Source organism: Taeniopygia guttata, chromosome 11, assembly GCF_048771995.1.
Source record: "Taeniopygia guttata chromosome 11, bTaeGut7.mat, whole genome shotgun sequence".
NCBI lineage: Eukaryota > Metazoa > Chordata > Aves > Passeriformes > Estrildidae > Taeniopygia > Taeniopygia guttata.
Genome location: NC_133036.1, coordinates 16537166 through 16560877, shown reverse-complemented (window position 1 = coordinate 16560877; position 23712 = coordinate 16537166). Strand labels below are relative to the sequence as shown.

Below are 23712 nucleotides of genomic sequence, written 5' to 3'. Positions count from 1 at the left end.
ACATGCAATTAATGTAAACAGAGACTTGAAATGGCATTTAATTCCCCTTAAAGTCAGAACACCATGTAAAGCTGGCAAGTTCATTTAACATTTATGAACAGCTGCTCCTGAAGGTTGGAAATGTAATTTACATGAGACCCATTAATGTACATTTTCTATCCATTATATCACAATTTGCAAAACCAGAATTGTAACTTACTCATCTTTTTCCTATAGATATAGAAGAAAATTGGACTAGAAATTGACTTTTTTCAAAGTATCAGAATGCTGCTTCAGACTAACAATATTAGTCCCTTTCTTCTACAGTTTGTCAATCCTTAGTCATAGCAGTATGAAATGGAAAAACAAAAACCCTATCACTAAGTTTTGCAGTCAAAGGTTCAACCTTAATTATAAAAAAACCCATTTTTTTTCATCAGCAAGCACAGTAATTTTTTTTAAAAAATTGTATAACTTTAAATACGAGCTCAGAAAATCAGGACCAGAGTTCCTACAAAAAGTACTGTGAAGGAAACTGTATACTGGCTGAGGTTGGAAGGGAGCTCTGGAGATTGTTTAGCTCAAGTTCCTGCTCAAAGCTGGGTCAACCACGAGAGGGCTGCTTGGCATCCTGTCCAGTCAAGTCTTATGTATCTCCAACCGGGTCCAGTGCTGAACCACCCCACAATATTTTATTATTATGTTAAAGCTGAATTGTCTGTGCTTGAGTTTGTGCTCATTACCTCTTGTTCTCTCTCTAGGCATCAGAATAATAATAAAGTCCACCACCTTTGGGCAGCTGTTACTTTTCTATGGAGTGAAGCAGACTAAGCTCCTGCTATTTCCACTACAGATCTTTTTCCCCCAATTATACTTTAATTCACTTCAACAGGAGACTGAAGACGTGAACTGCGAAATATTTTGGTTTTACATTAAGTGACACCAAATAATTAAATGGTGCATTAGAAGACTGCCTTTTTACTCAGTCTTGCAAATGCACTGCTCCCCAATTAGGCATGTGTGTCTGGCATGCACCATTTCGTTTACTACAGGCTGTTGACTGCAGACACGACTATGACTGACCCTACTAAGACTACCAGGGAACACAGCTGAAGTAAAGTCATCCCACAGTAAGAGTATGACAACAACAGAAGATCAATACTTCCACTGTAGTAATAAACAAAAATTCATTAGTTCAAATACTTTGGAAAAGACGACCCGCACAGCCGCTGACAGCCGTACAGCCTTTGGTTGCTCTGAGCCGTCGGTCAGAACTTTTCTCCGCTCACTTTACAGCAGAACGGCGCTCGGAGGTGGCGCGGGGGGCGAGCGAGCGGCGCTGCCAGCCCGGCCCGCGCCCAGCGGGGCTCGGAGCTTCTGCGGGGCACCGAGCCAAAGGAACGCACCGGCCCCCGGATACCATCTTGGCTTGGCTCGGGCTTCATTTTTCTACCCGGTTTTCGCTCCAAAGTGCTCAGCGATCACCGGATCAGCCGCAGAAACCGCCCCCGTCCCAGCCGCGCACTGAACCCCGTGTGCTGCTGTCCCCGCTCTCGGTGACGGAGCCCCGCGCTCAGCACAGCGATACTCACGAAGGGGCCCCTCCGGCCTCTCCTGAACAGGAACGCCATCAGGGCGGGACGGCTCCAACCACCGCCTCACAGCCGCTTCCCCGCCGCGCCGGACGCTTCGCCCTGGAGACCCGCCTGCAAACAAGGCCAGGGCGGATTCGCTGCGGGCCGCGCTCCTCCAGTCAGCGCGGGCCTTACTCAGCCTCGCTCGGCCGTAGCAACCGCCCCGGCTGCGGCCCCGCCGCTCCTCCTCCCGCTGCCGCCTCCCGGCCCCGCCGCTCCTCCTCCTCCCGCTGCCGCCTCCCGGCCCCGCCGCTCCTCCTCCTCCTCCTCCCGCTGCCGCCTCCCGGCCCCGCCGCTCCTCCTCCTCCTCCCGCTGCCGCCTCCCGGCCCCGCCGCTCCTCCTCCTCCTCCCGCTGCCGCCTCCGGGCCCCGCCGCTCCTCCTCCTCCTCCTCCCGCTGCCGCCTCCCGGCCCCGCCGCTCCTCCTCCTCCTCCCGCTGCCGCCTCCCGGCTCCGCCGCTCCTCCTCCTCCTCCTCCCGCTGCCGCCTCCCGGCCCCGCCGCTCCTCCTCCTCCTCCCGCTGCCGCCTCCCGGCCCCGCTCCTCCTCCCGCTGCCGCCTCCCGGCCCCGCTGTCCGGCGGCCCTCGGCTGCTGCGGGCGGCTCCTCCGGGCCGGCGGCTCCTCCGGGCCGGGCAGCGCCCCTGCGGCCTCTCTGCTCCCCAGCGCGGGCTCCGCTCTGGCATCTCTGTCGGTATGCGAATGTGCGGTGGTACCGGCTGCTCTGTGCTGCTTGTACTCAGAGCGTACCTTAGCCTCCAGGGCTTGTTAAAGTCAGAGCACCGCGTAAAGCTGGCAAACCTGAAAATCATCTCTCCCAGCAGCTACCTTGTAATAATTGGTCTGGAGACTTCCACCAGCTGGGGGATGGAGGTGCCTCTGGAGTTGGCTTTGTAATTCAGGAAGATTTTCTCCCAGCAAGGGTTGCTGAAGGTATGGAAAAGGCATTGTGGGTTTTTTCACCATCTGTGTGTTTTAATTCAGGCGTTTTTCAGTAAAGCTTCAAGTGGAATTTGCAAGCCAACACAACAGCCTGTATTAAAGTGAGCAGATTGCTGGCTGATTTGATATGCTCACCTTAGCTGCAAGGAAGTTTGAGGAAGGAGGTAGGGTCTCTTCCAGAATATTGCATCCTAAGTTTATGATTAAAATTTTAAGCTTGGAATAGGTTTGTAAAATGTGTTCCTACTTTTCCACATTTCTTTCTAGGGTATATCTGCTACTGAAGGAGGATTTTAAAGGAGGTCTGATGACAACAAAAGCAACCTTTCCTGTGACAGCAGGATCTATAGTTGTCCCTTACGGGCATGTGATTGGAAATGAGAAGTGGAGAGGGTCAGAGCTAGCCCAAAGGCTACAAGGTAAGCACAAAAGAATTGGAAGAGGAAAACCAAGTCAGGCAAATCATCCCCCTCTATTGCCCAGTGAAGTTAAGCGGCTGGAATGAGCTTTACTCTGTGCCTGTCTGATCCCGTATCTGTGATACGGACTATGGTAGCAGGCTGGAAGATCCCGTTTGTTTGGCACGTATCTGCGAGATCAGCTCAGTTTTCACAGCTGCAGAGCACTGCAGGGAAGCAGCAGAATCTGCTGTTGTGGGGCTTTGCAGATAAGCATCTCCACTAAGCTCCCTTGAATTTACATCTATACTCTGCTACCATCTTGCTGGCACAACAAACTAAATTGTGATGATCCCTCCAGAAAAGCATGTGATATTTTTGTTCAAGTCCAGGGTTCTCTGAACAGCTCTAGTACTTTTAAATCTGTAGATTGGAACTGCTATTAATTTACATTACTAAAGACATCACACAGTAGTTCAGATTGCTTGTAATAGATTTACTTAAAGGGAAAAAAGGCTTTTAATAAAGTTCAGTATGAAGTCACTAGAATTACTGACACTTCAGGAAGGCTGTGCTGTGAAATAATTGTTGGTACATTTTTAACTACTGTATTTTTTCCTCTAACAATCTCACCCTAAGGGAAAGTTAGACTCATTTTTGAAGATGCCTTGGGACTGGTGGACTTCCATCTTTCAAACAGAACTTGCGTTTTACTTATTTCTGAAGCAGATTTGGTTGCAGGGGATGAATTCAAACGAAGATTGGTTAAGTTTAGAAATGTAAGTGCTATATAAACAGAAAAGTTTTCATCTGATACTTGTTTATTCCATGCTTCTGAGAGCATTCTTCTTGTGGTTTTTTTTTTGTTTTTTTTTTTTGTTTTTTTTTTTTTTAAATTCCATTGGAGATGACTTTTTGGGATAATTTTCACCTGGGAACTGAAAAATTCTGCAGCTGTGTGATAGTGCTGTATTAAACCTCTGTCCTGTTGCTGCAACTCATACTTGAAAGAACTTCTCTCTGTTCCATTGCATTAACTTGTCATTAACAAGGTTTTTCCTAATATCTTTTCCCTTTCAATACAGGCCAGCAGTCTTAGGGGAATTGTAATCGTAGAGAAAACCCAAATCAGTGATCAGTACTACCTAGGAGTACAAAAACTTGTTGTACTCGAACTTGGAATGGTGTTGCTTCCTGTGGCGAATCAAGGAGAAGCTTCTCAGCTTATTATTCAACTAGTAAGTTTCTGTGCTATATTAAAATATGCGATGTGCAGCAAAGCAGGTAGATCTCCCCAGTGATCACCTCATTGCAGAGAGAATACATAGGATCTTAAAGGAACACATGTAAGGAATGTAAGGAGTAAATCTTCTGCAACAGTGATACAGTAGTACAGTTCAGTGTAAAGAAGGTTCATTTGGGAACAAAGAAAAAAGGCTGAAGAATATGATCCTGGATTTTTAAAATGTAATCTTGTATGAGGTGCCACTAGGTCGCATTAGGCAACTGTCACTGTCAAAATCAAGTTGAGATTTTGCTTTCTCTCAGGTGCGGGAGCAGAGCAGGGATCGCAGCTCCAGCCCGTTCCTCGGCAGGCAGCGCGCTCCGCTGGCAGAGGCCGCGGGGCTCCGGGCGGTTCAGCGCATCCCCGGCGTCGGGAAAACAAAAGCTCTGCTTTTACTGCAGCGCTTTGGCAGCATCCACCGGCTTTGTAACGCAGCCATCCACGAGCTTGAGCAAGCAGTTGGACAAACAGGAGCGCAACAAATTTATACTTTTTTACATTCCTGACATGCATGACCAGTGGTATTTTGAAAAATGAAATCCTGTTTTTTTTCTTCTGAATTATAAAGGTTTGGTTTTAATAATCACATTATGCTGATTTCTGTAATCATGGCTAGCAGCAACTGGACTCTGATGCTTCTTTTTTTTACATCTGCTCTGTTCATATAGATTAAGCTGTGCAAATTGCCTTGGAAAGAAGTGTGTATTTTGCATTTATCTGGAACAAATAAAAACCAAGAGAGCTGTCTTTTTCAACATCTGTGTTTCAATATGGAAGAGCAATCTGCTTGCTTACTTTGGTCTTCCAGAAAAAAAAAACCACCATATGAATGTGTGCATAGTAACTTCTCAGTAACTGGAAATAGGTTACATGTGTTTAAAAAGTTAGCATATATTGCTTTAGAGTAACACCTTTGATTTATAACTTTTTGGAATTCCTTTGGAAACTCCTACTGGAATACAGGTTTGACTTCACGCTATTCAGGAACGTTAATTCTTATTAAAGTGGCCATCCATCTGCAAAAAACTCAATGATCCCTTTATTATTTTGCCCATCTCCTCCCTGCCAAGGATTTTCAGAATCATAGAGGAGCTTTGAGAAGTTTTGATGAAACACAATGACTGAATTAAGAAGTACAACAGCAGGCTGCCCCTGAACCACAGCCAGGGCTGACCCCTGGGGCTTCTGCCTGGGTAGATTGTGCTGCCTGAGGTCACCCAGCACCTCCTCCTGTGCTGTGAGTTAAAAATATGCTTCCTAAATATCCAACCTAATGTCAATAAAATTGTATAGGATGCACGGTGAGAAGGCGGAAGCTTTAGTGGTTTTACTGGTAATCAGTCTGTGGTTGAACCAACTGGTCCAAATGTTTGATTCAATTAAAAAAATGAACACTATTTACATTTGCTAAAAGGAGCAACAGCTGAAGCGCTGATGCTGCTGTGCTGACAGTTCCACACAATAATGTTTAGAGAACTAAAATTAAACAGTGGTGTGAATCTGTACAGTATGTACAATTTCTGTGCAGATCAGGTTGAGAAATGAAAAAGCTGGGAGCAGAGGAAGATTGTAAGTTAATAATTATGTCTCTTGTTACCAGTATAATTTACCAATCAAAGGTCTAACTGCTTTGCTCTATTTAAATTAGAAATGTTCTTATTTTAATTACTTACTTTTCCTGCATACATTAGCAGTGAGAGAACGCATTGTGGGTGCATCTAATATGATGAAGAGTTTAAAGTCAAGTTTTTAAAGTTATTTTAATGATTTCACAAGTGTTGCAGTTTGTGTTTGTTTTAGTTTATTGTTTAATGGTACAGTCTCTGGTACTCCCATGTTCTCCACAAGCTGGTTCACCCCTGATTTGCATCCTCCCTAAAGCTGTCTGTCATGCCATTCCCCAGCCTTTGTTCCAGCTCATTCCCTGTGGGCTGCATCACACAAGTGATTAATACTGAAAAAAATCCTGTTCTTCATACATGTGGCCTCTACTTCTCCAAGGAGTTCACAATAGCCAAAAAAAATCAAGTATTTTTTTTTTAATTTAAAAAGTCAACTGATATCAAACATAATGAGTGTATCATATTCAATGTTAATGGATATTAACAATATTAGCCGAAAGAGGGCACAATGGCAGGCACTGCATGTGCACAGGAACTGCCATCAGCTTTTCTTTATCACACTTGCATCTGTTAGTGACGGCAGCAGGGGCAGCACAAGTGCAAACACCCGCAGGAACAGCTGAGGGTTTGCTTCATCTTCCTGGAGCCTTGCACTTGGGCCCAAGAGTCCGAGAGACACCGAGTGCTTCAGCTCACCTTGGGATTCAGATCAGCTGTTCAGGCCTGGTGACACCTGTGCAGCAGATCTCGAATCCACCATTCGAATAAATCGCTGGAGCTTTTAAAAACATCACCATTTGCAGGAAAGTCCTGACCACCTGCAGCTGCTAGCTCCGCAGCAATGAGGGAACAAGGGTTTCCAGCACAGGGACCACCACATGTCTGACGCTGCCAGGGTGCCTGGTCAAGTACACATAAGCATTTTTGTCCTCGTGAATCCTCACCTCCACTTTTCTGCCCTGGAGAAGACTCCTGCCAGCAGCTGAGTGAGGTTTGGTAAGAAGACAGTGAGGGACAAACTTCAGTCCTGTTGCCTGTATCCTAAGTTTTCCATAGCCTACAGAATTGCCTTGTGAGAAATGTTAAATTAACCAGGATTAATTGCACATTTTAACCTGCCCAAGCAAAACACAAGCAAGCAAAACCACAAGCCCAAGCAAATAAAACAAGGTGAAAGCACCTGAAACTGTTTGTATTTTTATTGTGCATTCTGTAAGTGCTTAATAATACCACACATTGTCCAAGTATGGCACGTGCAAGAGGTAGACAGATCTCCAAAAGTTTTCACAGGTTAACTCAAAGAGAAATTACATCAAATAGTATTACCTCATTATAGACAAGGCAAACCACAGAAGCCCACCGAACAAAGGCACCTAAATGGAAACAGACCTTTTGAAAGTCTGTTTCACAATAAATACTGTGTGCTTCTCAGAACTCTTTAAGAGATTAAAAATGGTATTAATCTAGTTAGGGATTGTCAACTTAAAGTTCCCAATTCAGGAGAAATGCAAGTGTAGCTTTCAAAAAATAGGTACAAAGGAAATAAACAAACCTCCCTTTTCCTCTTTCAAAATAAATTAATGGCCAGACCAAGTTATCACAGATTACTCTTCTTTCTTTCATGTACAGATGCATACAAATTAATGAAGTAATTCTCAGAGGATGAAATTAAGTTGTCAAGATCATAATCCACTTCAAAGGTAGGTCTCTCTCCAAAAATTACAAGAGCAAGAAATACAGCAAAGTGGGCAGTCAGTCCCCATATCTTGAATGACTTTCTATGTTCCTGGTCATCATATATAAAGCAGTGTATCCGAGTTAAGTAACCTGAGGAGGTTTTATAAGAGAAGGTCTTGTAATTTAAGGGCTTGACAAAGTACTCCAAAGGCACAACAAAAATCTCGCTCACTTCATCTGGATTAGGAGTGACCTCAAATGTATCCTCCACAAATCCTACAACTGGTGTCACCAAGTTATTCATCTAAAAAGAGAGAAAAAAACCCCAAACAATAAATAAGTGAATTTTTAAAAAATCAACAAAACCCTCAAACACATTTATACCGAGTAAAAATGTTAATTACTTAGAAAACCATTTCATTGTTACAAAATGAGTACAAGAAAAAGCTTATGAACTATTTTTAACTGCAATGCAGTTGCCCCATAATGGCAAGGTATTTATTTGACTTGGAGAATTTGAAATCATATTTTTGTATTTGTCAAAGATGACTTTACAAATGATCTGTTCATCCTGTATAATCATATAGCAGTTAAAAAGGCTTGCCACTTTGCTACAGAGTAAAAAAGCATGCATGCTTTCTCATGGGTCGTCCTTATTTATGTTTTTTAATTCTGATTTTAATCCAGATTTTCCCTATCCTTCATCATATTTCTGTTTTGTTTCCCTGGGATATAGGAATTTTCCAGTATATGGGAGTATTTTTCTATAGGTACAGAAATATTATTGCAATATATTTAGCTATAAAATATGATACTTCTTGAAATACCTTATTTATGGGCATTTTAATTCTAAATGTAATCCCTATTTCCATGGGAAGACAAAATCACTGAATTCATAGTCTGCATCAACGAAACACCAGAATTCTTAAGGATACACTGCTAGTTCTATTTATTCACACTAACAAAGAACACTGTCCTGTAGAAAGGAGGAAGAGCAAAATAGTGTTTGTGGTATTTGATTCAAGTCTGGAAAGACCCCATCCAAGTCAGAAGCACCTGGAATGTACCTATTGAGGAGAAAAAGTATCATCTGACATGTTCAAAACCCACACCACCTCTCCTACTGACTGAAGTAATTGGCTGGAAAACAGGGAAAATTTGATCCTGTTTTATTGTGCATTCTGTAAGTGCTTAACAATACCACACAAGACTGTATGGATCAAATTGTCCAAGTATGGCACGTGCAAGAGGTAGACAGATCTCCAAAAGTTTCACAGGTTAACACACTATCTCTGAACTATGTGACTTTAAGGTTATCTGTAGAGAAATTGTAATTTAAGTAGTTAAGTAAAGCTTTTTTCAGTACAATTTCAAAAGTAGTTCTTTCCTTTTTTAATGGGGAGAGCATATTGCTAGCAGATAGAAGAACAGGAGGCATAGTAATAAACTGTTACCTGGTGAACAAAAATAGTCTTCATAAACAGCAGTTCCTCTGTTCTGTGGGAAAACTGATCCTATGTAATACTGAACACTGTTATAGAAATTGAGAGCCTGTTAATTGACAAATGGTGACCTACACTACAAAGACACCTCTGGGAGTCTCCCTGCTAGAGGAAGATGATGCACACAATCCCAGTGCATGTCCCCTCTGGTCTCCCTCTCTGTCTGCACTGCCCTGGGGTCAGCAGACAAGGAACAAGACACCTGTGAGGTTACAGCAGCCTGCTGCAACCCTGCCTGGGTGAGTGAGCTCTGCACAGCTCCAGGATGGAGATTATACAGCCTGTCAGGAACATCTGCTCCAGTTTTGGGCTGACCTCATAGTGAAGAAGATTTTTTTTTCTTACATCTCATCAAAATGTCCATGCTGCTGCTCTGTCCATTGCCTCAAGAAGAGTTCTAGTATCATCCTCTCTCTCATTCCCCAGGAGAAGGAAGCAGCCAAAACCCCTGGACGCTTTCAAGCTGAGCAAGCCCACCTCTCTCAGCCTGTCTGCTCATCACCCACTCAGTGTAGCCCCGTGACTGTGCTCATGGCTCTCTGCTGAACTCTCCCCACAACAGCACTGTCTGCGTGATACTCCAGTCACTGACTGGTGCCCCAGAGCTGGTCTCACAAATACCAAACACTGAGCAAGAGCCCTTTCCCTGGGCTCTGCTGGACCCACAGACTGTGCACGTGAAGAAGCAGCGCCTCTTGGAAGTTACAGGTTTGAAAAGGTCACTGCCAACCACACAAAAGAAAAGAACCCAAACTTGTTCTGTATTGATATGCTGACTTACTTTATCAATTCCAGGCATCAGCCTACAGATGACTTCCACCTTCTCTGGCTGAAGACCCACTTCTTCTTTAGCTTCTCGGAGAGCAGTGTCAATGTCATCTTTATCAGTGGCTTCCCTTTTACCTCCTGGAAAACACACTTCCCCTGGTGATCTTCTCAGCTAGAATGTAAAGGAGTGCTAGTTAAATATAATAAGGTTTATGTTTCTTATTGGATCCACACAGGTGCATGCTGGTATTGCAGCATCCCTTTATGTTTATCTTTCCAGTCAAAGAAGCTGGAAATGGTGGTTAAGGTTTCTGCAGAGCAGAAGAAACGTGCCTTAGCAAGAGTAGCTACCGAAGAAAATGCTCAGGCTATCCCTTGCTAATCCATAAACCCTCGCTATAAGAAATACACTGCACCTGTACAGCGTTGTGTAACTGTGGAACTTCTGCTTTAGTATGTCAAGGTTTACATTTTGCATTATCTTGTTAGCATAAATGACTGACAGGTGAATCCAGACAGACAACTTGTAGAGCAAGATTAAAATACTCTAAGAGCAAAAACTTTTGAAAGACACAATTAAATAATGTACCTGTGAGAGAGGAAATAACATTTTGCTTCAGCCCAAAAAGGTTATGCAGCAAAAGAATGAAAATGGTTGGTTCTGTTTCCTATATGTTGTTCTCTAGAGTTAGGATGTGTTTTGTGTAATAGGTTGGGTGTTGTTGAGAACAGGGAGAGGGGCAGGGTTGAAGACATGACCAAAACAGGAAGGATGAGAAGGGAAGGGACAAAAGAGTTGGCCGATCACAGAGCTGAAGTTCCTGAGTAGCCAGTCAGTGGGAAAGGGGACAGGTCAAAGTCTCTGTGTGCGTGTGTGTGTGTGTGTGTGTGTGTGTGTGTGTGTGCGTCTGTGCGTGCATTTTCATTTCTCAGCAGGGAGACACGCAGCTGACTCGTTACAAATTAAGTTCCTCAGTTATTGCTTCGAAGTCTGTGTCCCCTCTTAACTCTATCAGAAAGTGAGTTATTTCTAAGATACCTTTCAGCTTTAAGTACATTCCAGTAGAAGGCTTGTGCATCAAGGATCAGAAAAAAACAGATTTACAATCAATGTATCAGCTATGTAACTGAGATTATTTGTTTTTAAGCAAGACCCAGCAGCAGAAAAAAGTAATTCCTGAATACAGGCAGTTGATGCGCACAGGGCTGGAAAACGAGAGTTGTAAAAGAAAACAAAATCCTAGGGAAAGAGTTCGGGGAGCCTTGGGTTGTTGCCTTTTATGTATTAAAGGGCGAAAATAGCATTATTAACTGCACACTGAAAAACTTCATTTAATAAAGCTGCAGTGCAAGCCAGTTTCCTCACTTAAGCAAGCAGGTAAGTAAGTAAGCAATCATTGCCGACTGTGGAATTACAATTTCCTGTCACGGGTTTCCGGATGCCGGCATGTTCCTGGCAGGCGAACACCAGAATGACGGATGTAAAAAGCACTGGCTGTGCCCTTGGGAAGGAGGGGCGGGACTGGGGATGCCCAGGTGCTGGGAGGGCGCAGAGCGCTGGTTCCCCGGGAAGGATCGCGCCCCTCGGAGCTCCCCCCGGTACCTGCATGGAGCGGACGGTGAGCAGCAGGTGCAGCCGCCCCGCTCGCACCGTGAGCGGCAGCAGCACGGCGGCTCTGGGCAGCGGCAAGCGGGAGAACTTGTCCCCGACATCGAACTGCCTCAGGCGGCGCCGGGCCTTCTCCAGGACCCCCTGCCTAGGAGCGGGCAGAGCGGAGCACCGGCACCCTCCGGCCGTGCCCCGCTCACCCCCCGTCAGCCCTGGGCAGAGACAGGGACCGGGGCCCGGCTCCTCTTCCCGCTCTGCCGCCATCTCCGGCTCCGCTCCGGCTCCGCCCCGGCACCGCCCCGGCTCCGCCCCGGCTCCGCCCGGCACCGCCCGGCACCGCTCCGGCTCCGCCCGGCACCGCTCCGGCTCCGCCCGGCACCGCCCCGGCTCCGCCCGGCACCGCCCCGGCTCCGCCCCGGCTCCGCCCGGCACCGCTCCGGCACCGCTCCGGCTCCGCCCGGCACCGCTCCGGCACCGCCCCGGCTCCGCCCGGCACCGCCCCGGCTCCGCCCGGCACCGCCCGGCACCGCCCGGCACCGCTCCGGCTCCGCCCGGCACCGCCCGGCACCGCCCCTGCTCCGCCCCGGCTCCGCCCGGCACCGCCCCGGCTCCGCCCGGCACCGCTCCGGTACCGCCCCGGCACCGCCCCGGCTCCGCCCCGGCACCGCCCCGGCACCGCTCCGGCACCGCCCGGCACCGCCCCTGCTCCGCCCCGGCTCCGCCCGGCACCGCCCGGCACCGCCCCGGCTCCGCCCCGGCTCCGCCCGGCACCGCTCCGGCTCCGCCCGGCACCGCTCCGGCTCCGCCCCGTCCTTCCCGGTCCCGCTCCGGGCGCGTCCCTGGCCGGGAGCCGTGGGGCCGCTCCCTCCCTGCCCCATCGGGGCCCCACTGCTCCGGACATGCGGCGGCTCCATCAATTCCGTCCGGTCCCGCCTCAACTCCGGGGCCGGAGCGGCTCCCAGTGGGAGAAGGACCGTGAAAGTGCTGCGTTCGTGACCGCTCACAGAGCCATAGAACATGGAAGGGACCTTAAAGATCACCTTTTTCCTCCTCCATGGTGCTAGAAACGCACTAACTTTTAGATACAATTCAATGGGGGCAAATCGTTGAACAAAAGAAAATTCTTTATTAGTAGTAACGATTCAGCTGAGCCAGGTGTGTGCCTCCCTTGCCCAAGAGACCACACACCCACGCCCCCGCGGAAATGGCTTCTTTTTATAAAAAGGTATAAAATCCTGGTCGGGGCAGTCCCTGTCCCCTTTCCCATTGGATGGGTACTCGGGAGCTTCCATTCTCTCCCAACCACCAGCTTTTCACAGAATCACAGAATGAATTAGGTTGGAAAAGACCTTTAAGATCATCTAGTCCAACCTATGACCTAACATCTCCTCATCAACTAAACCATGGCACTGAGTGCCATGTCTGGGCTTTTTTAAACATGTCCAGGTTTGGTAACTCCACCACCTCCCTGGGCAGAAGATTCCAGCATGCAATTACTCTTGCAGTGAAGAATTTTTTTCTAATGTCTAACCTAAACTTCCCCTGGCACAGCTTGAGACTGTGTCCTCTGGTTCTGTCAGTTGTTGCCTGGAGAAAGAGACCAACCCCGCCTGAGAACAGCCACCTTTCAGGAGCTGTGGAGAGTGATAAGGTCACCCTTGAGTCTCCTTTTCTCCAGACTAATCAACCCCAGCTCCCTCAGTCATTCCTCACAGCACTTGTGTTCCAAGCCTCTCACCAGCCTTGTTGCCTCCTCTGGACATGTTCAAGCATCTCAATGTCCTTCCCAAACTGAGGGGCCAGAACTGACCACAGCACTCGAGGTGTGACCTCACCAGTACCAAAGACCTCCCTGCTCCTGCTGGCCACCCCATTCCTGATCCAAGCCAGGAGCCATTGGCCTTCCTGGCCACCTGGGCACACTGCTGGCTCATGTTCAGCTGGCTGTTGACCAGGACCCGCAGGTCCCTTTCTGCCTGGGCACTCTCCAGCCACTCTGTCCCCAGTCTGTAGCGCTGCAGGGGTTGTTGTGGCCAACGTGCAGGACTCGGCACTTGGACTTGTTAATCTTCATGTTGTTGGACTCAGGCCATCTATCCAGTCTGTCCAGGTCCCTCGCAGAGCACACACTCCTACCCTTCAGCAGACTGACACATGCTCCCACCTTGGTGTCACTGCAAATTTACGGTCCTCTCCCCTCTCATCCTACTTCCTTTTTAGTCGGGTCTTCAACCACACCCCTCTCCCAGCAACACTCAACAAACCAACCTGAACAAATCCAAACAATCCAAACAACACCACATAGAACCAACACCTTTCGTGCTTTAACCTAATAACCTTTTGGCTTCAACAAAATGTCACCTAATCGCTCGCAATCCGTCCTTTCCTTTTATTACCCTTTTCTTTTGCTGAAGCCCTTGATTTAATTACCCTGTGTGGTCAGCACAAACTGGCTCCTTTTGTGAAGTACTTATAAATAAGATTAATCAGTTTTTTATGAGGTCAGTGTTAAATTCAGTCTATTTACAAGTTCCTGATTTGTCAGTTCACATTGCTGTCCATAGTTCTCCTCCAAGTACAGTAAGTTGTAGATACACTTGTGGTCAGTGCCTCCCATCAGCAGTTCCATCCCTGCTTGCTCGGATGACGCAAACCTCAGAGCGTAAGTGCAGCATCAAAGATTACCTTCTGTGTTACCCATACCTGCTTCCTGTTCTTTCTTCTAGCCCTGTGCACTAGATCAGCACACTGCAGGGATGTGGCGGTGAAGCATAGAAGCCGTGACACTCCATCCAGCAATTTCCAAAGTCTTTGAATGTCATTTCCTATTTCTCTTTTGTCAAGGTCTGGTTTGACTCATATTCCCACTGCTCAACAGCTGAGGGATTGCAGCCCACACTGGAGCAAAAGTCTCTCTGGTGGCAAATACAGAGGTCAGTCCAGTCTTGCCCTTGACTGCTCACTATTAAATCAGCTTTTGAAGATTAAAGGGTCACTTCCTTGTACCACTGTCCAAGTTTGGGGAGGAGGTTCCACTGGTCCTTTGAGAGGCATGAGACCACTCTTTTTCTGCACTCCTGGTAGCTGTTTCAGTTGTTAAAAGTACCTGAAAGGGACCTTCCCATGCTGCTGTTAAGGTAGCATTGTTCCAAGATTTTTATTAGACCCCAATCTCCTGGTTTTACCTGGTGTATGTGAAAGTCTAGAGGTGATGTTTGGGGTAACAGCCCTTTTCATCTAAGATCTGTGAAAGAAAGTGCAATTACCTGCAAATAATTTCTGAGATATAAGTAATTAGTTTCAGCCATTGGTAAACTCTCTTCCCTTCCCAGATAAGGTAACCCAAACCACATTCCATAGGGAGAAACTCCCATGTCCTTTCTTGGAGCAGTTCTGACCCATAATAATGCTAATCTGGTTTCAATCGTTAATTTGGTAATATGGTTCTTAAGGATAGCATTCATTCTCTCCACACACCCAGAGCTTCGAGGGTGCCACGGGGGATGAATTTTCCAATTTATATCTAATGCAACACCTACAGAATGTCACATTTTTGAAGTAAAGCGTAAAGTCTCTGTATTTTGGGGAACTCAGTGTAATCTATTTGCATGTTTTGATAGGGTCTAAGGGCTAGGGCTCTTCCCTCACTAGGGTGTCAGAACTCAAAATGTCCCTCAGACATTTTCAGAGGTTCCAGGCTTTGGTCAGAAGCATTTTAGACCCTGGCAAGCAGCTGAAAACAGCTGTGATTTTGAGTTTGAGCCATGAAATGAGTTACCAACTTTGAAGGTGGAACAAGCGGTCACAGAGGGTTAGATGGTATAGTAGAAGTAATTACAAATTAGAGGGGAAAATTTTTTGGTATTGTACAGGGGGGTTTTACTTTGTACAGGGGGATCAGGAGGAAAGTGGGCCTGATCCTGTTCTTCCTCCTTCTTCTTCCTTGCCTCCATGTGCTTGGTGATGTTGGCACTCACAGATTGGTTTAGAGTAGAAAAGCACATTGTAACATAGATAGTAGGTATTGGGGAAAATCTGCCAACATATAATACGTAATATATCATATAAAAGATAGCAGCAGCCTGGGGCGGGGAGAGAGACGACGAAGCCACCAGGCAGTGAGGGTGTCAGGAGTGTGTGTGTCTCTGCCTGGGCCGCTGACCAAAGCAGCCGCAGCGGGCAAAGACAATCTTTTAGATAACGAGCAATAAACTGCCTTGAGACCGAACAAGAGGCTGCGGAGTTTTTCTTTGGAAGCACAGATTGGAGGAGAGACTTTACCACCACACGGAACCCCTGAATCAATCCCGGGGTTCTCACACTAGGGTGTTTTCTCATCACTTTCTTATTTATCTTTTAACAAATTGAGCATTGTTCAGTCACTGTTTGGCTACTGTAGAAACTCCCTCACAGCAACAAGTTCTTAAGAATTGATCACACTGAGTGCTTGAGCTCACCAGTGTATTCCTTGTTGTAGCTTAATTAAAATGTCTCTAGCAATTGCTTTATTCCTTATCTGCCTCCCCTCCCTGCCCAGCTGTGACCAGAACTACAGCAAAGGGGAAGTGCCTACAGCTGAGGGAAGGCTGTGGTTTGGTCTCTGGTTCTGTCTGTTGTTGCTGCCAGTGTTGTTGTTTGTTTGCCTTCTTATACATGCTAGTAAAGAAGTGCTACTCCTTTTCCCATACCTTTTCCTGAAAGCCCCTTAATTTCAGTTATAATAATTTGGAAGGAAGAGGGTCACATTCTCCATTCCAGAGAGGTCCCACAGACACCTGTCTTTCCAACCAAGACAAGCTGACAATTAACGATTTATTGCCAATTGTTTAATTAACAATGAACAATTAATTAACAACTAACAATTAGTCAATTAACTTAGGTAACTGAAAGATAATGAGAGGTCTTCACTGGAGCTTGGAAGGGTAGCTGCAGAGGTCTCTGGTGAAGGGTGGGAGACCATCAGCATCAGAAGACACGATGTTGCCGGCTCCTGCCGGATGCTCCAGCTGACACAAATGCTGTCACTCAGGTGCTGGTTTCCAGTGCACCTTCTTCTTGGGTCTCTGGCCTTCCTCGAGCTGCCATAAGGCAGAGAATTTCAATTTATCAAGATTGTTCTCCCGGGCTCTGCCTTTCAAAATCACTTGCACCCTCTTCTGAGTTGGCTTCAGGTTAGGAATCCTAGGAAGAAGGGGACTGGTGTTAGCCAGACGAACATTCCCAGCCAGCTGCTTTTCTGTCTCCTTGCAGTGCACACAGTGTTGCATCCTCTCTCTGTGCAAGCAGTGAGCAGCAGATTTAACAGCTGCACTCGCTGCATGGAGGCTGCAGAGGTGCAAGGACAGGAATGTGACCAGTGACGTGCCTGGGGACCAGCTACAGCACACAGGGTTCCATGTAGAGAAGCAGGCCTTGCTTGTCCCAAAAGGAAGCAGAACTAGGGACTGGCTGGTCCCCAGATCTCTCGTTCCAGATTTTGCAACCCTCCAGGAGACTGATGTTTCATACAGTGTCTCCCTACCAAGGCCAGATGATCTTTCCATGCTCATGTGGGTGTTTCTGCTGCCCTTCTGGGGCTGCCCGTCTCCAGGCCCACCTCCCCATCCCAGTCAGAGGGACTGAAGGGAGGATGTTAGCGGATGAACCAGGCTGTGCTTGGTGATGCCCAGCAATAGGACGAGAGGCAATGGGCAGAACATGAACAGGAAATTCCACCTGAAGCTGATGGAAGAACTTCTTGCCTGTGTAGGTGCCAGGTTGTCCAAGAGGGTGTGGAGTGTCCCTCACTGGAATTATTCAGAGCCCTCTGGAAAAAACCCTGTGCTCTGGGATGACCCCACCTGAGCAGGGAAGTGGGACCAGATGACCTACTGTGGTCCCTTCCACCCTGTCCCACCCTGTGATTCAGTGATACCCATCAGTAGCATGAGTTGGCAGATGTTTCTCACCTGCACATCATGGTGACCCCAAACTTCCCCACACACTTTGGGGAGAACTTTGCGTGAAAGGTCTGCTTCTGGCCAGGAGCAAGGATGCCACGGTCGGGGTTGATGGAGAACACTGGCAGGTCATGGATGAAATCTGGGAAGATTTCCAGGGAGGAACCGGCAGGCTGCAGAAAAAGATCCTTTGCCTTTGAGAAGCATATCTTCTTGAAAAGGTCTGGATTGGGCTGTGGCCGCTGCTCAGAGAGGCGCCGTTCCTTGGAACCCTTCCTCTGCTTGGACTCCAGCTGCTCCTCCTCAGAAAGTTGCTCCTGCTCAGAGGGCTGCTGCTCCTGCTGCTGGGAATCCTGCTGCTGGGAATCCTGCTGCTGGGAATCCTGCTGCTGTTCCTGCTCAGAATCCTGCTGCTGGGAATCCTGCTGCTGTTCCTGCTCAGAATCCTGCTGCTGGGAATCCTGCTGCTGTTCCTGCTCAGAATCCTGCTGCTGTTCCTGCTCAGAATCCTGCTGCTGTTCCTGCTCAGAATCCTGCTGGCTCCTCTCAGTCCGCCGCAGCCGCTGTACTTTAGGACACATCTCAGCAATATGTTCCAGCTCCCACCAGTAACTACGCAGCAGCTCAGCGCGATTCCTTATAGTTGCATCGGAGAGGAACCGACCTGCAGGGAGGAAGAGGACACCTTTCAAAGACTTATGTTCCCAGCAACTCTGCCTCCTGCTGTACATAGATGGGAGAGCTGGGATGCACTTGGAGCATCTCTAGCCAAGTACTTTGTTTTAGCAGGAAATAGAGCGTCTGGGAACAGGGTCTCAGCCTGCAGCACACGCTCCTGTGCCAAAGCAGGAGAGTTGCTTTTAGACAGTGACTTTGCATTTGCCCTGGAGTGAGGAACCGCAATCAGACAGTGGCTGCAGGGCAGGTCACTTGTTACACAACTTTTTTTCCCAGTTTCAGATGTCTCAAAGAGATGACCTGATGCCCCGTTCCCAGTCCTGACCCAGCACATGGTTTTCCCCAGAGCCTGGCTCAGTCCTTTGCAGAGCAAAAGTGGCAGAGCAAGAACAGAAAAGGCTGAAAGGCAGAGAGGGACAAGGAGAAAACTCTCCAGCTGCAGCTGGAAAGATGCTGATGAAAGTGGACATGTGGACAAGGATGAAAAAGCAATTCATGTTTTGGGGTGAAATGCCCTTACGCATCAGAGTGAATGAGAATGGCTTGGTCACTGGTTCTCCATGTGCAGTGCCCTCCCAGGAGTATTCCAGCGCTGACTTCCCTTTATTGTGAATTTTGAAACTGAAAAGCAAGAAGGAGGAATAAAAAAAAAGTCCAATAAATATAAAGCAAATAGTAAAGTAACATTGTCTGAGGGACTCCTGGTACCAGTTTCTGCTGAGGAGCATCTTCTTCCCCAGGCAACCCTGCCATGCTCAGACTGCTGTCCTGGGTGGCCCAAAACAGTATTTCCAAGTCTGGATGGTCAAGAGGAAAGGGCCAACATGGTGCCCAGGACATCGAAGCTAAGGGGCTTACTCTGGACTTCAGGTCTTGGTTTGACTGCAAACTTATTCTTGAGCAGATGAGGACAGGTGACATGCAGTGAAAGCAAACCCATGGCTGTTCTCAGCAGAAAGGTACGGCAGCATTGAACCTCTCCTGACCACCACCACCTGCTTGGCTTGGTGTGCACATAGATGGGCCTGTGCTGCTTTGGGCTGGGGCAGAGTTCTGGGAATGGGGCACTGGGCCAGCCCTGGGCAAAGGCAGCTCCTGCTCGCAGGGCCCTGCCTGGCCTCCAGCACTCACGTGGTTGTCCTTGTCTGGAAGGGAAAGGTATCCTTGAACTGAACCTCGATCGTGTTCAGCTTCAACTGGGAGTAGGCAACAACGGCACTGAGGTACACCTCCAACTCCTGGCTGCTCTCCTCCACCACAGTGTGAGCCGGCTCCGGGGCTATCTCGAGCTCCTGCAAACAGAGAAGGGAGGAACCACTGAGCAGAGCCCAGAAAGTCAGGCTGAGAAGGGAATCTTCTGGCCTCCAAGATCAGCCTCACAGAGGGACTAGAAAGGACCACTCACTTTATCTTCCCTGGAAAGATGATAAAATGACAAGATGACTGCTCTGCTACAGTAGTTGTTTCTACCCACAGATCAATGCAGTCACTAATATCCCAGCTGTTAATATCCCCATGGAGACTTCATCTGGTTTCCAGTCCCTGGACTTCAACCTTGTAGAGGGACTGACTCTTTTCCTGGTCCCCTATAAATCCAGCAGGTCTCAAAATTTGGCTTAAGTTCCCCTGGTGGAGCTCTACAGATGGAGAACCCCAAGACTGAAGAGTTCTAGAAAGCACCTTTTTCTTCTTGTCTTAGGAGAAAGTGCTCTCCAGGTGTCTTGTGTAGAGCAACAGCCACACTGCTGGGAGCTGGGGATGGGCATTTTGGGATGGGAAAGATCTCACTTGGAAAGTCTCCAACTGCAGATGTTCTGATAGAAAAGAGGATGGTTTAGAAGCCATAAAATGGTCCAGAAACTCAGAAAGAACCTTCACCCAAGATGAGTGTGTGTGGCAATAATGACAATAACAGGAAGAGTCTCTGGAGATGATCCCTCTCTGGACTCCTCCATACTGTCATGCAGTGCCTGGGCTATTCCATTATGAGATATCCCACACAGAGATACAGAGACCACAACCAAAATCTCTGGTATCCATGCACACAAAACTTGGGAGTTCAATAGCATATGCAGGAGAATTGGATTTCTCTCTACTTCAAAAGAAGAGACAGAGTGCAGCAGATTTAACTCCTTGTTGGTGAAAAGGCTCCAAATGAGATGAAGAAATTTCTGACACCATAAAATGAGATAAAATCATAAAACATTGTCTCCCATTCAACATGGGCTGCAACACTTGTGCTTGTGGCACAGACTGATGGCTTGTGTGTGGCTAAAGGTCTCTTGTCAAAAGGCTTCCCCCTCTCGTGTGAGTGTATCTGGTCACTGTGCATCCACCTTTCTCCTGGAATGCACTGCTGGTGAACCTCACAGCTGTCCCATGTCCAGAGGAAGCAGGAGCTGCTCAGCCAGCAGTGATGGTGTTATGGTGGTTCTTTTTGTAAAAGCTGGTTGGCTTTTTTTGCCATTTTGCTTCTTACCTTCTCTATTTTAGTGAATTTGTCTTCTGGGTCTTTCCTGGTGGCCATCTTCAATGTGTACCTTGAGCACTTTTCGTCATCCCAGTCAGGAACCTTCCTTCGTGGCAGATCAAAGTTGATCTTGGTCACCTTACATTTCACAAGGTGCCTCCTGAAGGTGGCTGGGTCATCTGATTTCAAAGTCACTGTGATGCCCTTGGCACAGCCAGGATGGAGGTGTCCCACCTAGGGAGAATCAGGGAGTCAAGACCAAACTGGAAGCACTGCCAAGGGTAGGACTAACAGCAAAAGGGACTGATGTGGTGAGCAGCTGTGCCAGGAAGCTGCACCTCAGAGTGGGTTTGTGTGAAGTTTGATAGACAAAAGTATGAACAGAAGGTGCCACCTCCCATAACATGAAGCCTTTTCTGCAAGGCTGGCAGCCATGGCCCAGCCAAGCCAGGGACTGCCTCTCCTACGTGGCACTGGAACAGGCTATCAGTGGTATGTGAGCACTCCCTGCCAGCTCCTGGGAACACCAGGGCAGGGCCTGAGCACTGGGGAAAGGCAGAGCAGTCCACGCTCACCTTGGGGGAGAACTGGAATGGGGCGTCTGCCTCCCACTCAAAGCGCATGAACTGGTTACGGGTGTGGTTGGTGATGGTGATGGTCCTGCAGCAGCACTCCCCGACAGAACAGTCCCCAAACTGGAGGTGATTCACTCTGACAGCTGTTAAGGAGGAGAGCAAAGGATGTCAGCATGCAGAGAGCTCCACCTGCTCCCCTCACGTGCACAGACACCTGCATGTTCAATGCTTCCTTGCTCCAAGCCTTCCTCCCTCTGGGAGGGCGTTCCCCAGGCAATTCCCCATCCCACCACTTCCAGGGAAACACCCTGACACATCCCTAAGCCAGCGATGTGCAGCACAGCACACACTGCTCTCATGCATGGCTGCCATGCCCACAGGCCACCAAGTCCCGTGGGTGACAGCCCAGGCCTGGCTAGAGAGAGGACACACATGATCAGACATTTTCCTCTTCCTTGCTCCACCTTGGCAGCCTCTCCTCTCTTACCATCAATGATGTCTTTCTTCAGAATGCTCTCAGTATACCCCTCCTCTGTGTCTTCCTCTAGGCCATCGAGGGTGAATTCATCCCTGTGGCCTTCACCCACCAGCTCTACTAGGGTTTTGCTAGAGATGTCCTTCACGACCAGACAAATCTTCCCTTCCAGACGCTGAGCCAGGGTGGGTTTGAAAATGACATCCAACTCTGTCGATTGCCCGTGATGCAGAAGGAAGAAAGGCTTCTTTGGGGCGTTGCTCTCTGCACAGCAATTGAAATCAGAGTTAAGTGATAGAGCCATACAGAGGAAATATTTCCACAGGATATATGAGGAATAAGAGGTTGAAACCAGGTGCCTTCTAGGCACAGGTTCTACCCCCACTGGTTCCAGACCCTCTTTCTCTGTTCACAAGACTGCCACCTCCAGACACATCACCACTTCAGCAGCTTAACCTCAGGCTGATGCCCAGCCCTCATTCCATCTGCTTCCAGCCAGCTCCAGCCACATGCAAAGCTGAGCCAAAGAGTGCTTTTGGCTTCTTCTGCTGGCTGTCTGTTCAGGCTGGTACCTTCCCACATGCAGCAAAAACTTCAGGGGGTCCACTGAGGTAGTGACAGTCCCCCACAACTCAACCCACCATGTCTAGAAGAACAGAAGAACTTCCTACAACTTGCTAGGAAGAAATGCTGCAAGAAAAGCCCCCAAGAAAAGCTTGGGGGACAGAGAGCCCAAGGAACGACACTGTGCCTAACATCTGGCTGCTGCTCAGAGAAGCCAAGAGCAGGGCACACATTTTCCCTCTGTGCATGATCACACTTCATGGTTAATGAATTTACCGTTTCCAATGGAGTCCTCGTCCACATCTTCAGTGCGGAATACCTCGAGTGTGGAGGCCCTGCCTTTCAAGAAGAACGCTCCATGCTCATCCTTTAGGCGCAACATAAACTGAGAAAAGAGAAGCCAGAGCACAATGATACTGGTGTGAGTACAGGATGGCACAGGGACTGACACTGCAGTGCTGCTGGTCCCACATGGGAACCCAGCACCTCTCCCACTACCAACAGCACTTAGTTGACTTAGTAAAGTCAAACCAGCCTAGAACAAAGGGTGTTCAGAGGCATCTGGATAGAACTGACACAAAACCAAACAGGACAGAAAGTAATGAGCAGAATACATTCTGCTCATGAAACCACATCTAAGTCTACTTAAAATGTAGTAAACTGGGATCAAATACAATCTAATGGAACTGGGAAATCACACGTATCCATGAGAACAAAAGGTGACCTGAGAGACAGGGGGGAAAATACTCCACCACCTTTCTTGTTTTCAACTTAAAGAAGAAAGACTGGACGGAAAATTTCCAAGAACTCCCTTCTTGGAGAACAGACGTCAGTCACTTGCTTAAAAAGAATTTCTAACACCTCTTCCCAGGTCTGCCATGTTCTTTGGGACCCTTCCTGTGTGTCACAAGCACTTGTTCCCAAACCAGACCATTCCTCGAGCAGATCCTCCTCACCTTGAGAGATATGATGCCATCGTTACGGATGACCAGGGGCAGCGTCTCTGAATCCCCCACCTGGAGCCTCTTGAAGCGCAGCACGGCATTTCCCCTCTTGGTGCGAGCACTTGGGCACACGACTGTCAGCTGTGGCTTGTGCCCCTTCCCACTGATGGTGAAGGTCAGGATCTGGGGTTTAATTTTCACAGGGCTGCAGGAGAGGCACAGAAACAATTTCAGCTGGCACTAACCAATTTCTCACTGGGCAAGGGAAGCAGCAAGGGCCAGAGTGTTCTCCCTGCTTGGTTGCTCCTGTACCCCACAACACAGTCTCCCAACAGCCTCTTCCCAATCTACTCAGGGCCATTCACAAGAGGAATCTGCTCCAAAGAGCCAGAGCCTTCCACAATAACAGTTAAAAATAATTTCACTTTATTGAATCATGCAGTACAGCAAGTAAATGAGGCACCAGATGAGATACGGCAAATCCCCGGGCAGCAGTGAGAGAAGACTTATGCAACAAGCAAAGGCACAGCATGAAAGCAAGAAGGCAACAAAATCATCGTCACCATCAGTAAAGATCATTTCCAAGAACAGCAAAAATGAAATTGATTATTAGCAATTAGATTTCTCTTGTTCCAATTCAGCCACTAAAGAGTTG

The 23712-nt window shown here is 48.0% G+C and overlaps 4 protein-coding genes across 16 annotated transcripts in view; 1 reads left to right on the top strand and 3 right to left on the bottom strand.

Moving 5' to 3' along the window:
* CEP89 (centrosomal protein 89) overlaps positions 1-1859 on the bottom strand; it is a 41433-nt gene extending 39574 nt beyond the window's left edge. For 3 of the 11 annotated variants that reach the window (XR_012057727.1, XM_072934311.1, XM_072934312.1), the window contains exon 1: positions 1572-1855. Coding sequence is in view for 6 of the 11 variants with exons in the window: in XM_072934312.1 (XP_072790413.1) it covers positions 1572-1610 (39 nt within the window). In the remaining 5 variants the exon portion in view is untranslated. Of the gene's footprint in view, positions 1-1571 lie in introns of all 11 variants that reach the window. The other 8 variants (XM_072934307.1, XM_072934306.1, XM_072934305.1 and 5 more) reach the window with 4 other exon arrangements.
* A 199-nt stretch (positions 1860-2058) lies between these two features.
* Positions 2059-4989, top strand: FAAP24 (FA core complex associated protein 24). Of its 3 annotated transcripts, none has more exons than XM_012571363.5 (6): positions 2059-2303; positions 2594-2715; positions 2819-2970; positions 3589-3728; positions 4035-4187; positions 4498-4989. In XM_012571363.5, the coding sequence occupies exons 3-6, from the start codon at positions 2859-2861 to the stop codon at positions 4738-4740; spliced, it is 648 nt and encodes a 215-aa protein (XP_012426817.5). In that variant the 5' UTR covers positions 2059-2303; positions 2594-2715; positions 2819-2858; the 3' UTR covers positions 4741-4989. The 3 variants fall into 3 exon arrangements, with proteins under 3 accessions (XP_012426817.5, XP_012426822.5, XP_041574522.2); XM_012571368.5 differs by lacking the exon at positions 2594-2715 and adding an exon at positions 2434-2542; XM_041718588.2 differs by lacking the exon at positions 2594-2715 and having other exon boundaries at positions 2059-2542.
* A 2038-nt stretch (positions 4990-7027) lies between these two features.
* Positions 7028-11721, bottom strand: NUDT7 (nudix hydrolase 7). The gene is made up of 3 exons (XM_030282352.4): positions 11407-11721; positions 9817-9975; positions 7028-7837 (listed from the first exon to the last, which is right to left on the bottom strand). Exons 1-3 carry the CDS (start codon positions 11674-11676, stop codon positions 7454-7456), a joined length of 813 nt encoding a protein of 270 aa, XP_030138212.3. The 5' UTR covers positions 11677-11721; the 3' UTR covers positions 7028-7453.
* A 4489-nt stretch (positions 11722-16210) lies between these two features.
* LOC105760502 (hydrocephalus-inducing protein homolog) overlaps positions 16211-23712 on the bottom strand; it is a 65989-nt gene continuing 58487 nt past the window's right edge. Inside the window, exons 55-63 of the mRNA XM_032750518.3 lie at positions 23070-23262; positions 22390-22498; positions 21562-21813; positions 21075-21217; positions 20509-20733; positions 19161-19321; positions 18550-18650; positions 17361-18015; positions 16211-16593 (exon numbers count right to left, since the gene is read on the bottom strand). Coding sequence (XP_032606409.3) covers positions 16434-16593; positions 17361-18015; positions 18550-18650; positions 19161-19321; positions 20509-20733; positions 21075-21217; positions 21562-21813; positions 22390-22498; positions 23070-23262 — 1999 coding nt within the window. The 3' untranslated portion in view covers positions 16211-16433. The remainder of the gene's footprint in view (positions 16594-17360; positions 18016-18549; positions 18651-19160; positions 19322-20508; positions 20734-21074; positions 21218-21561; positions 21814-22389; positions 22499-23069; positions 23263-23712) is intronic.

Coding starts and splice junctions, on each gene's coding strand:
- NUDT7 (XM_030282352.4), bottom strand. CDS start 11,676: ATGGCGGCAGAGCGGGAAGAGGAGCCGGGCCCCGGTCCCTGTCTCTGC. Junction 9,976..11,406: donor TCACCGTCCGCTCCATGCAG/GTACCGGGGGGA, acceptor TTTACATTCTAG/CTGAGAAGATCACCAGGGGA. Junction 7,838..9,816: donor TGATGCCTGGAATTGATAAA/GTAAGTCAGCAT, acceptor CTCTCTTTTTAG/ATGAATAACTTGGTGACACC.
- FAAP24 (XM_012571363.5), top strand. CDS start 2,859: ATGACAACAAAAGCAACCTTTCCTGTGACAGCAGGATCTATAGTTGTC. Junction 2,971..3,588: donor GCTAGCCCAAAGGCTACAAG/GTAAGCACAAAA, acceptor TCTCACCCTAAG/GGAAAGTTAGACTCATTTTT. Junction 4,188..4,497: donor CTCAGCTTATTATTCAACTA/GTAAGTTTCTGT, acceptor GCTTTCTCTCAG/GTGCGGGAGCAGAGCAGGGA.